The sequence below is a fragment of the Podarcis erhardii genome, assembly GCF_964252035.2.
Source record: "Podarcis erhardii genome assembly, chromosome: 1".
NCBI classification, from domain to species: Eukaryota; Metazoa; Chordata; class Lepidosauria; order Squamata; family Lacertidae; genus Podarcis; species Podarcis erhardii.
The window spans coordinates 73,684,664-73,698,608 of NC_138497.1; the positions used below are offsets into that span (position 1 = coordinate 73,684,664).

The following is a 13,945-nucleotide window of genomic DNA, read 5'->3' on the forward strand; positions in this document are numbered from 1 at the left end:
TGGCATCTCAAGAATAATTCTTTCATTTTGAAGTGAAAATGTTTGAAGATGGTTTGAATGTTTGAACACTGAAGATCAAGCAACATATTCACATTGATCTTTTCTTTCAGGAGGCATGAACTGATTTCTCTGCTTCTCTTTTAAGCCGGGAAATATCCCTGGTCTCTCTTGGCCACTAGCGGAACAGCCATTTCTGTCTTCCTCCTTCATCGCCACTTCTGATGAGAGGGAGCCGATGTCAGAGAAAACGCTCATTCCCATTTATCTGAAAATGCCTATACTGGTTAAAGGGGATGATGGGGAGTGGGATGCGATTTTCACAGACAACATTCCAAAGGTTGCCAAGCTAATGTCAGATGCTGCTTTCTGTGGCAAAGGGCTGAGAGGAGCGGCCGCTCCTTTGCCTTTCCCCCCTCCCTCACACACCCCTCCCCAAATTGCCTGAGTACATCCTTTCACGTTGACGAAAGGAGGCTCAAGGCAGTCCTTTCTATGTCTTTCTCGAAATAAAAAGCCAAAGGAAAGCTAGCAAGACCCTTCGCCAGGCCCAGCCCTGCCGTCTCCTGCAGTCCCCACATTAATCGCTGGCAGCAAGGTAGACAATGGCAATCCCAGGCTCCCTCTGGCTCAGCACGCTGCCTCTCGCTCTTAAGGCTTCCAGAGAGAAGCACCAGGTTGCCCAACCCCGGGGTCTTTCCGGCGCCCCCCTCCCAATCCATTCATTCCGAGGGAGAGATCCGAATCCGGACCGCTCCCGGGGATCTTCTCCAGCTGTGTGACATCCCATTCAGAGGTGCGGTCCCCTCCGCCCTCTCCCTCCCTTCCCAGCTGAGAAAATCGCACCCTCCCTTTGGCAGCCTTGCTGTGCGCGTCTTCCTCCCTCTCTCTCTCTCTCTCTCTCTCTCTCTCTCTCTCTCTCTTCTCTCTTTTCTCTCTCTCTGCCTCTGCCTTTCCACTCCAGGTGACACTGGCGCGCGTGTAGCTGCCAGGCGCTGCCTCCCCGCGCTGCATTAGGACCCGGGGAAAGCTGCTCTATTCAGAGCCCAGCGCGCCTGCGCGGTGCTGAAGTGTCCGGAGACCGGGCTGGCTGGACGAAGCAGCGAAGAACGGCAAGCGCGGCGGCGGCGGCGGCGGCGGCGGCGAGTTCTCTGGCACCCAGCCTTCCTTCAGCACCACCTGCGAGAGCTCTTGGGCGGCGGGCGCGAGGGAGGGAGGAGCAGACAGAGACGCGCTGATTGTCCACTTCCCTCAGCACAATCCACCTGAGGCTTCCCCAAGCTGCCTGGATCGCCTGCTCGCCTCAGCCCGACACGTAGGGAAGGAGGAATAAAGACCCCTCCCCGTTCCTGATCCCTTTTTGCCTGCCCACCTCCCTTTCAAGCCCTCTCCCCGCCTTTCCATCCATTCCCAGTGGCAGCCTCCCGTCAAGGGAAGCGCTACTAGTCAAGGGCTGCGGTAGCGCTGTCCATTTCAGCACCACGCTGCCCTAAGCAAAGGCGAGCCTACGTCGCGTGCCTAAGTCACCGCTGGTGGCGGGGAAGGTGGGGGGCGATCCGGCCAAAGCTCAGGGGCCGAAGGCGTCTTTCGGGCGGCTGCAAAGTGTGATCGGCATCAACAAGGAGGGAGCCGAAGAGGAAGCGAAGATTGAAGGCGACGCGTACGGATTTGGTGGTCTTTTGTTTGAATCGGAGAGCTACATCTGGAGAATTGTCAGCTATCTCTATCTCTCTATATATTCCATTGCTGATTTGTTATTGCTTCGTCGTTATCACCATCCATTTAGTTGCTGGTTGTGGTTTTTCACAACCCTGCCTAAATAATAGGATTGCTACGTGTTGAGCTCTTCCTAACAGCCACCTCTTGCTCCTGCCTCTGCTCCTAGGACGCCAGTACAGAACGATTTTTGTTTTACAAACATCAGCATCTTCAAGAGATTGGGTTTGATTGCTGCAGCTGGGCATTGGTATCTGCCCACTTTCTTCCTCCCACCTTATTTGTGTATGTGTATGTGTGTGTTGTGTTGTGGACCCCTTACTCCACTGCCTCCAGCCTCTTGTTGCATGCCCCTGCCACCACCAATCTTCCCCACTGAACCTGCTTTGTAGGTCAGCTATGTCCAACTAGATTTATTAATTGATACATCTTAATTGAGGAAGAAACCCCCCTTCCCCACTCTGACACTCACCCCTGCCTACCCAACCATATCTCACAATCACTGTTCTTGGATATCCGGCATATTCTTATTTCAAATGAGGCTTGTATGAGTCTTAATTTGCCAGTAAAGAACCCAAATCTGCCATCATTAACTTTCACTGGTACTCTTGACTTTGCCTCTGTGGGAGTGAAGGGTATAAGAGGCCAAGACCAGTGGATGCCCTTGATAGGGGCACCTCTTCCCCACATAGGAGAGGTATCAAGTTAGTTATTGATTGCAGATGAGCAGACGCCCCCTTATGTGCTTGTTGTGTGTTGTGCTTGTTTGGATGAGTCCACGACATGCCTAATAAGAGACGAGATGGGCCAGGGCGATGAGAGCGATCGCATTGTGATCAATGTGGGAGGGACTAGGCATCAGACTTACCGCAGCACCTTACGCACCTTGCCCGGCACTCGGTTGGCCTGGATCGCGGAGCCGGATGCCCACAGTCACTTTGACTATGACCCCCGCACAGATGAGTTCTTCTTTGACCGGCACCCAGGTGTCTTTGCCCATATCCTGAACTACTACCGCACAGGTAAGCTGCACTGCCCAGCAGATGTCTGTGGACCTCTATATGAGGAGGAGCTGGCCTTCTGGGGCATTGATGAAACCGATGTGGAGCCCTGTTGCTGGATGACCTACAGGCAGCACCGTGATGCTGAAGAGGCCCTTGACAGTTTTGGTGGGGCACCTCTGGATAATAGTGCTGATGATGGAGATGCAGATGGCACTGGAGACTCAGGTGATGGTGAGGAGGAGCTGGAGATGACTAAACGCCTGGCACTCAGTGATTCTCCAGATGGAAGGCCTGGGGGCTTTTGGAAGAGGTGGCAGCCCCGTATCTGGGCACTATTTGAGGATCCCTACTCCTCCAGATATGCAAGGGTAAGCCAAACAACCAGCGCTCAGAATACCTTATTTACACAAACTCTAAGAGGGTTTCTAACTTGGTGCTGTTCACCAGTTCCTGGTTGCATTTCATGTGCTGCAAAACCATGCAGGGCCTCTTCACTTAAGGGCAGGTAAGGGAAGCCACGTGCCTTCTAAAGCTGGCACCACGTGAGTGAAGCCAGCACTTCAGAACAAGGGCAGATACAAGGGCATAACACACCAGGAGGAGATTGAACCTTATAACAAAGACCCAATATTGCAATCCATTTTAAGTAGACATCTTTTGATAGTCACCCAAGTAACTGCCTGAGCAATATTTTGTAGTCAGATTTCTCTACTGAGTTCCCTACCATTTTTCTCAACAAAGTGAGGAGGTATTCATTACTACAGCCACTTGACTGAAGGCTTGTATGATGGGTTTTTTGATTGAGCTGAATGGCATTTTCTTTTATCTGATTTCCAACCCAAAGGCCAGATATGATGCTCCAGGTTCAGCCTTCACTTTAGCAATTGCATTTCTTTATTAAACTGAGGTGACTCACATCAAGACACGCATGCAAGGTATCTCTTATTGCAGAGCAGGAGGAAGATTCCTTCTTCCCCATGCCAGCATTTGGAAGCAAGAGAAAATGGGTTTTGTGTCCAGCTTATTAATGTGAATGTGAACAAGACAGACAATAGATGTTGAAAAATTGGTCTCTTTGCTGATGGGGTGAAAGATGCTCCTGTGCTAATCTAGGGACAGATTCTGCTCCCTCTGATGTCACCAGCCAAACACACACTGACGTCAGCGGGGGCTGGTGAAATGTCATGCAGCTGCTTTTTGGAAGCAGTGGGGGGAAATGAAGAGGAAGATTGAATGGGAAAAGTTGCTTCACTTTTCTGAGGTCTTAAGTGGACGGGTGTATGGATGTGTGTTAAAACTATGGTTGCTGTTGTTTTCCCCCATCCGCTATCATGAATGTTTTATTCCTGAGTGCATGTTTGTGTGGATAGACAAGACAAAAAAATGAAAATATATTTGTGTGGGTAGAGAATGCAAAAAATGAAAAGATACTTGGAAAATGGTTGTATACATGAAGAGCATCCAATTTGATGACAAACACGAGATGACTTGCTGGGCACAGAAAACAAATTTTGTTACTTACTGGAAGCAGAAAGCTCAGCACGTATCTTAAAATGGAAAATGGTGCCAGGCTCGCAAAGGAATGAATGAGATGTGTAGAGAGAGAGCCCTGGCTTGGCTCTTTTTGATCACTCCCCATTATATACTATTCAGAGATTTCGTACCACATTAGCAAGTTTAATATGTAAAGCTGTGAGTCTGTGTGTGTAGTAAAGATTAATTAAATATTTGCTAGATCATAAAACAATGGTGTTCTTGAGCAGCAACACTTGGATCCCAGTGATATTTTGCGAGGGGACATGAAACTGTAGAGAGAAGGTCAAATAGTTGTTTTTTTCAGACAGATCCTGCTGGCTTTCTCTAAGGAAGAGTAATATGAACACAAACTGGATTTGAAATGGAGTCTCCCCTCTTCCCCCATAGATACTGAATTACACACAGACTAGGACCAGGCATGCCATGTCCCAGCTGGCATTGTGCAGAGCAAAGATCCTATATTTGAAGAGATGCTGTAGCTTAGTGCTGAAGCACATGCTTTTCATTCTGAAAGTGGAATTTGTGGCACCTCTGGTTAAAATGGTTTCAGGCAGCAGAGCTGTGGAAGACATCCTGGAGATCCACTGCTAGTCAGGGCAAAACACATTGCTGAGCTAGTTGTACCAATGGCCTCTTGCTCAGGCTTCATCTGACCATGGGGCAACAACCGTAGAAAGCACCTGTGGGGTGTAATTCATGATTTTGGTGTGACTTGTATCAATTCTGGTAATGAACAATCATGCATTCTATTTATAAGTACCTCTGTCAAAAGATATAGCTGGATACTTTTTGTTCTCTTAATTTGTTTATTTTACTGTCCATTTTTTAGCTGGGTTTTTGATATGGGTTTGTGGGGTGTATTAAGCCTTTGGGTTGCATTTGCCATTGTCCAAAAGCTATTGGAAATGGCTAATTTTCCTTTAATTCATGACCTTCTATGCAGGTTTTGCAGTGTCTATAAGGAGTAAGACAACATGCAGACATTTAATTTTTTAAAAAAGCTTTGTCTAATATGTTCATAGCTATTAATGGATACATTAGCAGACCTTCAGCACCTAATAATGCAAATAGAAACTAATGGATGTGTTGTGTATATAAAGGAGTACTCAGAGCTGTGCTATGGTAATTTAATAGAAAACACCACAAAGACCTCAAACTAGCTCCAGAAGCCATGAAGAAGAATCAATAGGCTCATTTACATACACACTATTTTTAAAAAGTCAATTACACCAAATAAAGTGTTCATCTAGGAAAAATGCATGCACAGTTTTAATTAAGAACTGTATAGTTCTAAAATGTCTACATCAAATTAAGGCTTGCAAATTACTGTACATCTAGGCTTTGAAGTTTTCAAATGGTTTTATATTTAGGTAAACACAATTGTCCTGTAATAAACATGTGACTGTGGGGCTTAAGGTGAATCTCACATTTACAAAATCTTTGGGGATTCTGAAGCCTTTGGGGGTACAAAACTCCTACAGTGAATCACCTTTTCCCTGGGCTACAATTGTGACCAAATCTTCCCCACATTTTAATTTTTCTCATGTCCTAAAGTGGTCCATGAAAGAATCCTAAAACTATACAGTAAGGTATTTATTACTCAAATATTGAATAGAAGTTTTTTTTATCCCACCCCAATGCACACGTGTGCGTTGCAAGCCCCCCATCTGTGCCACATATTCACATGCAGACATCAATATTTCTTAGGAAGTGTTTGAAGGACACAATTCAGCAATTCAACTTTGCTGTTCATGACAGAGTCATCTATACGGGTCTGTTTTCCTTCTCGCATTGGATGTCCAAAAAAGAAAGGAATGATCTAAAAACTGCTATAAAGTATAGCTACCCATGCTTGAAAAAACACCAGTTCCTATCAATAAATTTACAGATACCTGTGAATTTATTTTATCTTAATTTTAAAGCCTCACAGGCAGATGTTTTAAATGAAATATTGCTTGACATAATACTTCTCACATAGTACAGATACAAAATCCAGAAAAAACAAGTACTTATTTGTAGCCTAATGAATAAAAGCCAATCCTGTGATTGAGAACAATTATCTCCTAGACTAATAGCTTACTCATTCTGAGTATGAATCCTTATGTAACCAAAGCAGAAGCAACCACATGTAAGAGAGTGCTTTCAGCAGGAAGCAACCTAAGATCTGCAGAAGTTCAAAAGCTCTTTAGAAAAAGCCCAGGTGGATCTAAAAACAGCCTAACAAGAATTGAACATTCTCAACAGAACATTGACCCAACTATTGTGGAGGGAACAGAAAATCTAGGGGACAAGGGAAATAGAATGGAGTACCTGGAAGTAACATGGCTGGCTGACATACTGAACAGGAGCACTCCACACTGCAATGTTTTGTTGCAGCAGAGTGGTGCTGTAGTCTAAACCATTGAGCCTCTGCAGATCAGAAGGTCGGCGGTTCGAATCCCCACAACGGAGTGAGCTTCTGCTGCTCTGTCCCACCTCCTGCCAACCTAGCAGTTTGAAAGCACACGAGCACGAGTAGATAAACAGGTAACTCTGTGGCGGGAAGGCAAACAGCATTTCCATGTGCTCTGGTTTCCATCACGGTGTTCCGTTGTGCTAGAAGCGGTTTAGTCCTGCTGGCCACATGACCCAAAAAGCTGTCTGTGGACAAACGCTGGCTCCCTCAACCTGAAAGCGAGATGAGCGCCATAACCCCATAGTTGCCTTTGACCTGACTTAACTGTCCAGGGGTCCTTTATCTTTTACCTTGTCCTAGAAATAAAGGCAGAAGAACTGCTGCTTAGGAATGGCCTGATATTTTCTGGTATCAACCATACTGCTGTATTATTATTTCATAGTAATGTGGAGGTCACAAATACTGTATCACTGCATGAGTCTTTTGCATAAATGTTAAACAAAACTTAGTTCTTAATCTTAAAACTCCCCCCCCCCCCCGTTGCAAAGCTAGGTCAGGCATGTCTAGAAGGGGAACTAGTGCTCTTGAAACAGCTTGCTTGCAGTCTACTTTGAGGGAAGAGTCTACTACCCTCCAAATCTTCCCCAGAGTGACCATCCCTTGAAATGAATTAGCTGCTGATCTGAGGTATAAACAGTGTCTAAATACCTAGATTTCTTCCCTGTCTAGGTATGGTTATAATATGGTTATAAAACAATTTAACAGATCTTTTGAATAACACCCCAGTGATATGTAGCAAAACTTTCACATAAGTAGAGTTTAAACAAGCAGCCGATGAAACCCAGCAGGAGTCAGCAGTTTGACCTTGATTATTTAGGATCTTGTATAAACTCCCGTAATTCAATTCCTGTTTGATTTCAGAGGAACTTACTTGTAGGCTAGTGAATTCTATAAATTCTATCTTCCACAGCTTTTTAGCTCGATGAGACCTAAACAGGAGATGGTAGTGGGTATGGAAAGGGATAGTTGGTGTCATTAGATTTCCTATATCAATGTTATATGGAAGCTGTTTATTTTGACTGCAAGATGTTCTCTGAAGTGAATGTTGGTTCCCTTTTCAGCCCCCAACTCCCCCAAATACATGTGTTTAGCTACTTTGACTGATGCCACTCTGTGCTAGCTGAAGAAACAGATTTGGGAGAGGTGTCTGAAAGAGAATTTCCTATACAGGGTAATGATAAAGGCAGTGATGGGAGGGAAGTGAGAGTGGCAAAGGACAAACAGTCATGAAGGGCAGGGAAATATGTGGAGGGAGCAGAAAAGGGTGAAAAGGGATGAAATGTCAACTGACAGCAGTCCTAGGGCAGGATGATATTTGCATCATTTGTTATTGACAGTTCAAAACCACCAAGAAATTCAATGGCAAAAGTTCTACTGAGTGTACGGTGAACATACCACGTTAACACCATCCAAATAACTTGAAGCAAAGTGCACCATAGTCTTTATTTTGTGTTAGATGATGAGATAGTGAACAGAACTGACAACTTGATAACCAACCTCTTTAAATTCATTGTTTGCAATACTCTTGACGTCCACCAGCCTTGTTTAAGATTGGTCATCCTTGCAGTGGCGTAGCGTGGGTTGTCAGCACCCGGGGCAAGGCAAGTAATTTGCGCCCCCTAACCCGTGGATTTGCGCCCCCTAACCCTAACCCCCAGATGTTGCGCCTGGTGCGGCCAGCCCCCCCTGCAACCCCCACGCTACGCCACTGCATCCTTGCATTCAGGAAGACTATATGGAAGGGCCAAAAGACACAGCAATGTGGGCACCTGCATACAAATTGTTCGTTGAAGAATTTCTCAAAGGTTGGCATTCCTAAGTTTCCCACTGGTAACAAAAATGTGAAGAGCAGTTCCAATGCAAGGAAAATATTTTACTGACAGGAAGAGTGACGAGAGGTGACCAGGAAGATGTGATTCAAAAGAGAGAAGAGGAAGATAAACAAAAGAGAAAAGAGTGGAACAAGGGCAAAAAGAATTAGCAACTTCATTGCTTTATGGGTCTCCAAAGGAGCCTTTCATTTCATTTATTTATGATGGAGGAAAGGGCATAGGTAAGAATTATTAGAGAGTTATATTAAAATTTTCTGTTTTAAAAGCTAGGGAAATACGGGGTTTTCCTCTGCAACAAAGAGTTCTTTGTTAAAATAATGGCCTTCCATGATTCTAATGGAGTAAGATATTTTATGAAAATTAATACCAGTCATGGTACCTAATGTAATGCCCCATGACCTATGCTTAAACAAAACTTCCATGAGTCTCTTGCCTTCCACTGTGCCAGAATCGATCTCACATGAGAGTGCCATGTGGGCTTAAAGTTTAGGAGAAGCTTGACACTCTTACAGTGAGGGGGGGAAAGTATTTGATCCCTTGCTAAATTTGCCCATTTCCCCTCTGATGAAGAAATGACCAGTCCATAATTTTAATGGTAGGTTTATTGTAGCTGTGAGAGACAGAAGAACAACAGGAAAACCCCCAGAAACCCAAAAGACAAAAGTCAGAGATTGATGTGCATTATAATGAGTGAAATAAGTATTTGATCCCCTATCAACCAGCCAGATGACAAGCTACCTGGTATCTTCACTGTATGTAACAAGCTGAGATTAGAAGCACCTGCTGTAAGGGAGAGGTCTTACCTGTAATCCCAGCTCGTTACAGTACCTGTACAAAAGACACCTGTCGACAGATGCAATCAATCCAGCAGATTCCAATGTAGCCACCATGACCAAGACCAAAGAGCTGTCCAAGGATGTCAGGGACAAGATTGTAGACCTGCACAAGGCTGGACTGGGCTACAAGACTATTGCCAAGCAGCTTGGTGAGAAGGTGACAACAGTTGGTGCAATAATTTGCAAATGGAAGAAACACAAAATAACTGTCAACCTCCCTCGGTCTGGGGCTCCATGAAGGATCTCATCTCATGGAGTTGCAATGATCATGAGAATGGTGATGAAGTAGCCCAGAACTACACAAAGGAAACTTGTCAATGATCTCAGGGCAGCTGGGACCATAGTCACCATGAAAACAGTTGGTAAGACACTACTCCATGAAGGACTGAGATCGTGCAGAGCCCGCAAGGTCAAGACAGCACATGTACAGGCCCGTCTGCAGTTTGCCAATGCACATCTGAATGACTCAGAGGAGAACTGGGTGAAAGTGTTGTGGTCAGATGAGACCAAAATCGAGCTCTTTGGCATCAACTCAACTTGCCATGTTTGGAGGAGGAGAAATGCTGCCTACAACCCCAAGAACACCATCCCCACCGTCAAACATGGAGGGGGACATATTATGCTTTGGGGGTGTTTTTCTGCTAAGGGGACAGGACACCTTCACCACATTGAAGGGACGTTGGACAGGATCATGCATCGTCAAATCTTGGGTGAGCAGCTCCCTCCCTCAGCCAGGGCATTGAAAATGGGTTGAGGATGGGTATTCCAGCATGACAATGACCCAAAACACATGGCCAAGGCAACAAAGGAGTGGCTCAAGAAGAAGCACATTAAGATCCTGGAGTGGCTTAGCCAGTCTCCAGACCTTAATCCCATCAAAAATCTGTGGAGGGAGGTGAAGGTTTGAGTAGCTACACATCAGCCTCAAAATCTTACTGACTTGGAGAGGATTTGCAAAGAGGAGTGGGACAAAATACCTCCTGAGATGTGTGCAAACCTGGTGGCCACCTACAAGAAACGTCTCACCTCTGTAATTGCCAACAATGGTTTTGCCACCAAGTACAGTCATCTTTTGCAAAGGGATCAAATACTTATTTCACTCATTGTAATGCACCTCAATCTCTGACTTTTGTCTTTTGGGTTTCTGGGGGTTTTCCTGTTGTTCTTCTGTCTCTCACAGCTACAATAAACCTACCATTAAAATTATGGACTGGTCATTTCTTCATCAGAGGTCAAATGGGCAAATTTAGCAGGGGGTCAAATACTCCCCACCCCACTATATACACCTTACTTATTCAAGGAGCAAATTGAGGAGAAAAATGTAAAAGAGAATAGGAAATTCACCAAGTAATCAGATTTTCACTTTATCCTTCAAAGGAACTTGACATATCACTCTTTCTCACATTCCTTTGTTCTAGCTATAATCTCCAGATTATTTTGGTAGCATTGAGTTACATCAAGTAGCATGACAGTCAGAGAGGCTGTGATTCAACAGCAGTGGATATAAATATACATCTGAAGTTTATGATTAGGACAGTTTACCAAGACCTTTCTTGGTATAGACGGCTAATGTTACTTTGTGTGAAAAAAAGAAGCATGAGGCAAGTCATACAATGATAGGGACACATAAAGTAGCACTATGAACTCTATTGACCAAGCTTTTTGGTGGAGGGGCCAGGAATCCATAATTTTAGTTCCTGTATTTTTGTTTTTAAATGGTTCTGTCTGTCCTGAGGTTTGCAACAACTTTTTTTGTGGTGCAGCTTCACTTTAGTAGATTGACCTAACGTGTAGTTTGATCCTTTTTAATGTATGTGTGTGTGCATGCATGTGTAGGGATGTAAGCTGGAATGTAGATGGTCCTGCCATGGGGTATGTTTGGTCGAGCTAACGCCATAATACAATGTGTTCCTTGTGCTCTTTAACAACATGATATGCTAACAATTCAAAAACTAAACATATATACATAAGCTTTCAGGACATAGTGGGTTAAAAGCCTAAATACATGTGTAAATCAACAACCTCAAGCAGCTTGTGTATGATCTCATTATACTATTGCAAATAATATCTGTTATTAACCAGTACCGGTGATTAACTCCTACTAATAGCAACAATGGAACCTCTAGCTGTTTTCATTCTGGCTCACTACACATTCAGACATTTCTGCACGGTTTACATTGTGAACTTTTCCACAGGGCAATATATGTGGGCAGATACTTTTCTTATCATTGCATGTTTCTGGAGCCAAATCCAGAGACCCCCTGCACTCTGAACATACAACATTTGTTAAAATAAAAAAAGACTTTTTCTTGATGGGGGAAAAAATCTACTTAACTGAGCTACTTTCTGACAGTAAGAGGTGTATGATAGTGGAACAGACTCTTTTGGAAGGTGGGCGACTCTGCTTCACTGGAGGTATTTAATCAGAGGTTGGGTGGCCATCTGTCATAGGTGATTTAATTGAGATTCCTGCATTGCAGGGGGTTGGACTAAATATCCCTTGCAGTCCCTTCCAACTCTACAAGTCTATGATTCTTTGGATCTTAAACAATACAATAAAAATGCAACAGTCTTTTCAATCTGGAAATGTTAGACTGAAAAACCTGGATGTCACAACTTGATTCATAAAACCACTTGGGAAGACCTGTTTTTGACAAGGCGATTTGGATCTTCGCATTCTTTTGTAATGCACCTAGCCCATAAGATCCTGCAGTGTAACTGCTCAGAGAATGAAGGGCTAGGCTTTCAGTTCCTGAGTGAGAGAACATTTCATCACCTAATGATCATAAATGGGATCTGACACCATTCCAGTGCGATACCTCACAGTCACTGGTGCTACAGCATTAGTGGGGCACCAGCCTATTTGTGATGCAGCTGCCTCATGCTAGGAGCTTCAGCAGCTGTGCAAAAGCTAAACAATTCTGGGATATGTGATGCAGCCATCGATAGCCTCTTACACTCTATGCTGCCGACTATTCATTATGATGAATTTATTTTTATTTATTTTAAGAAGTTCTAGTCTGTCCTTTGCATGTTCAGACCCAGAAACCTCCCCCCTAAATAAATTCACACATGACTCAAATTTTGGTTTTGGGCAGAATTTAAGCCACAACTTTATTGATTACAGAAAGTGACTGGTTGCATAGGCTCTGGTTTGACTAGCTCCCTGCCATGCAGGTAGCGCTGACCCAGGGTTCCAGCATAGGTCAGCCAAGGGTGAACACCTGGATAAGTGGAAAGCCGGGAACAGGCTGACTCTGCCACCCAAATGTCCCCCTGGACTCAGGCATGGCCACAACCCCCTCTCAGGGGTTGACCAAACCATTGAGTCCCTGGATTCCTTTAACGGAATACCCTTCACATAGGGATGGCGAGAGCATTCTCTCATCCCTATCACCTGAACTAGAGCCTATCCGCAACCTTATAAGTTGTGATGATTTGCAACATGGCAGGTGAAACCCAAATGGCAGCAGCCAATCAGCCAAATGGGGAAAATTCCTGCCGTGCCCCTGTCCCAATGACAGACGACACACGATGGCATAGCAAGGTCAAGAGCAAAGCCTTAAAAGCAGGGACAGGTGGGCAGGTGTTCCAAATGCACCCGCTGAAAGAGAAAGCTCTGGGTCACCTGCATGGGCATAAATAGGTCCCTTGAACCGTTTAGACTGCGTCCCATTGGCCAGATTGTACCCAGCTTTGAGGGACCTACCAATTGGGTGTTGTGGCTGTCCAAACGTACCCACCCACAAGACAGGGTGTCCGTTTTCCAGGTCTCACCGCAATACATGCTCTCATTAAGGGAGGACCCGATTCATCATTACCAATCTCAGGGCAGATTGTATTAGCCCAGGCACTGATGGAGAACAGTAGAACTAACCCTGTAAAGTTAGTTCAAGGAGAGAAGGAAGGAGACATCACTTTCCAAGTAGAAGATGATTCTTCGGTCGCTGTGGTGCAAGCTAATGCTTGAACAGACTTGAGCCTTTTCCACCCTCCAGTTTCTTGTCTCTGCTACTTTGAGAAACTGCAACAAAGCTCAGTCAATGAGTGGTGTATCCTCTTAGTTTCCTCCAGTTTCTTCTCTTCATTCCTTCACCTCTGTCCATGCAGTGGCGTAGCGTGGGTTGTCAGCACCCGGGGCAAGGCAGGTGATTTGCGCCCCCTAACCCGTGGATTTGCACCCCCTAACCCTAACCCCCAGATGTTGCACCTGGTGCGGCCGGGCCCACCTGCACCCCCACGCTACGCCACTGTGTCCATGTGTTAAGTCAAGCATTTTTATTCTAGCTGTATCTTTTGTTTACATTTCCTGTAAATATTTGGCCGTTAAAATAAATTTCACGTGAATACTTGGTACCTAGTAAAACATTCCTCCCATTTTTGTTCCCTTCCTAATATCACATTTTAATACAGAACACACTTCTGCATCAGCCTAAGTTTAAAATGACAATTAATTGTTGTTGTTTAGTTGTTTAGTCATGTCCGACTCTTTGTGACCCCATGGACCAGAATACACCAAGCACTCCTGTCTTCCACTGCCTCACGCAGTTTGGTCAAACTCATGCTGGT

General features: G+C 44.8%; 1 protein-coding gene across 5 annotated transcripts in view; it reads left to right on the top strand.

Annotated features, from left to right (window-relative positions):
• The first annotated feature begins 994 nt into the window (after positions 1–994).
• The window catches only part of KCNC1 (potassium voltage-gated channel subfamily C member 1), a 118,034-nt gene continuing 105,083 nt past the window's right edge, over positions 995–13,945 (top strand). For 2 of the 5 annotated variants that reach the window (XM_081840914.1, XM_081840915.1), the window contains exon 1: positions 997–3,085. In XM_081840914.1, coding sequence (XP_081697040.1) covers positions 2,516–3,085 — 570 coding nt within the window. In that variant the 5' untranslated portion in view covers positions 997–2,515. Of the gene's footprint in view, positions 3,086–13,945 lie in introns of all 5 variants that reach the window. The other 3 variants (XM_081840917.1, XM_081840918.1, XM_081840916.1) reach the window with 3 other exon arrangements.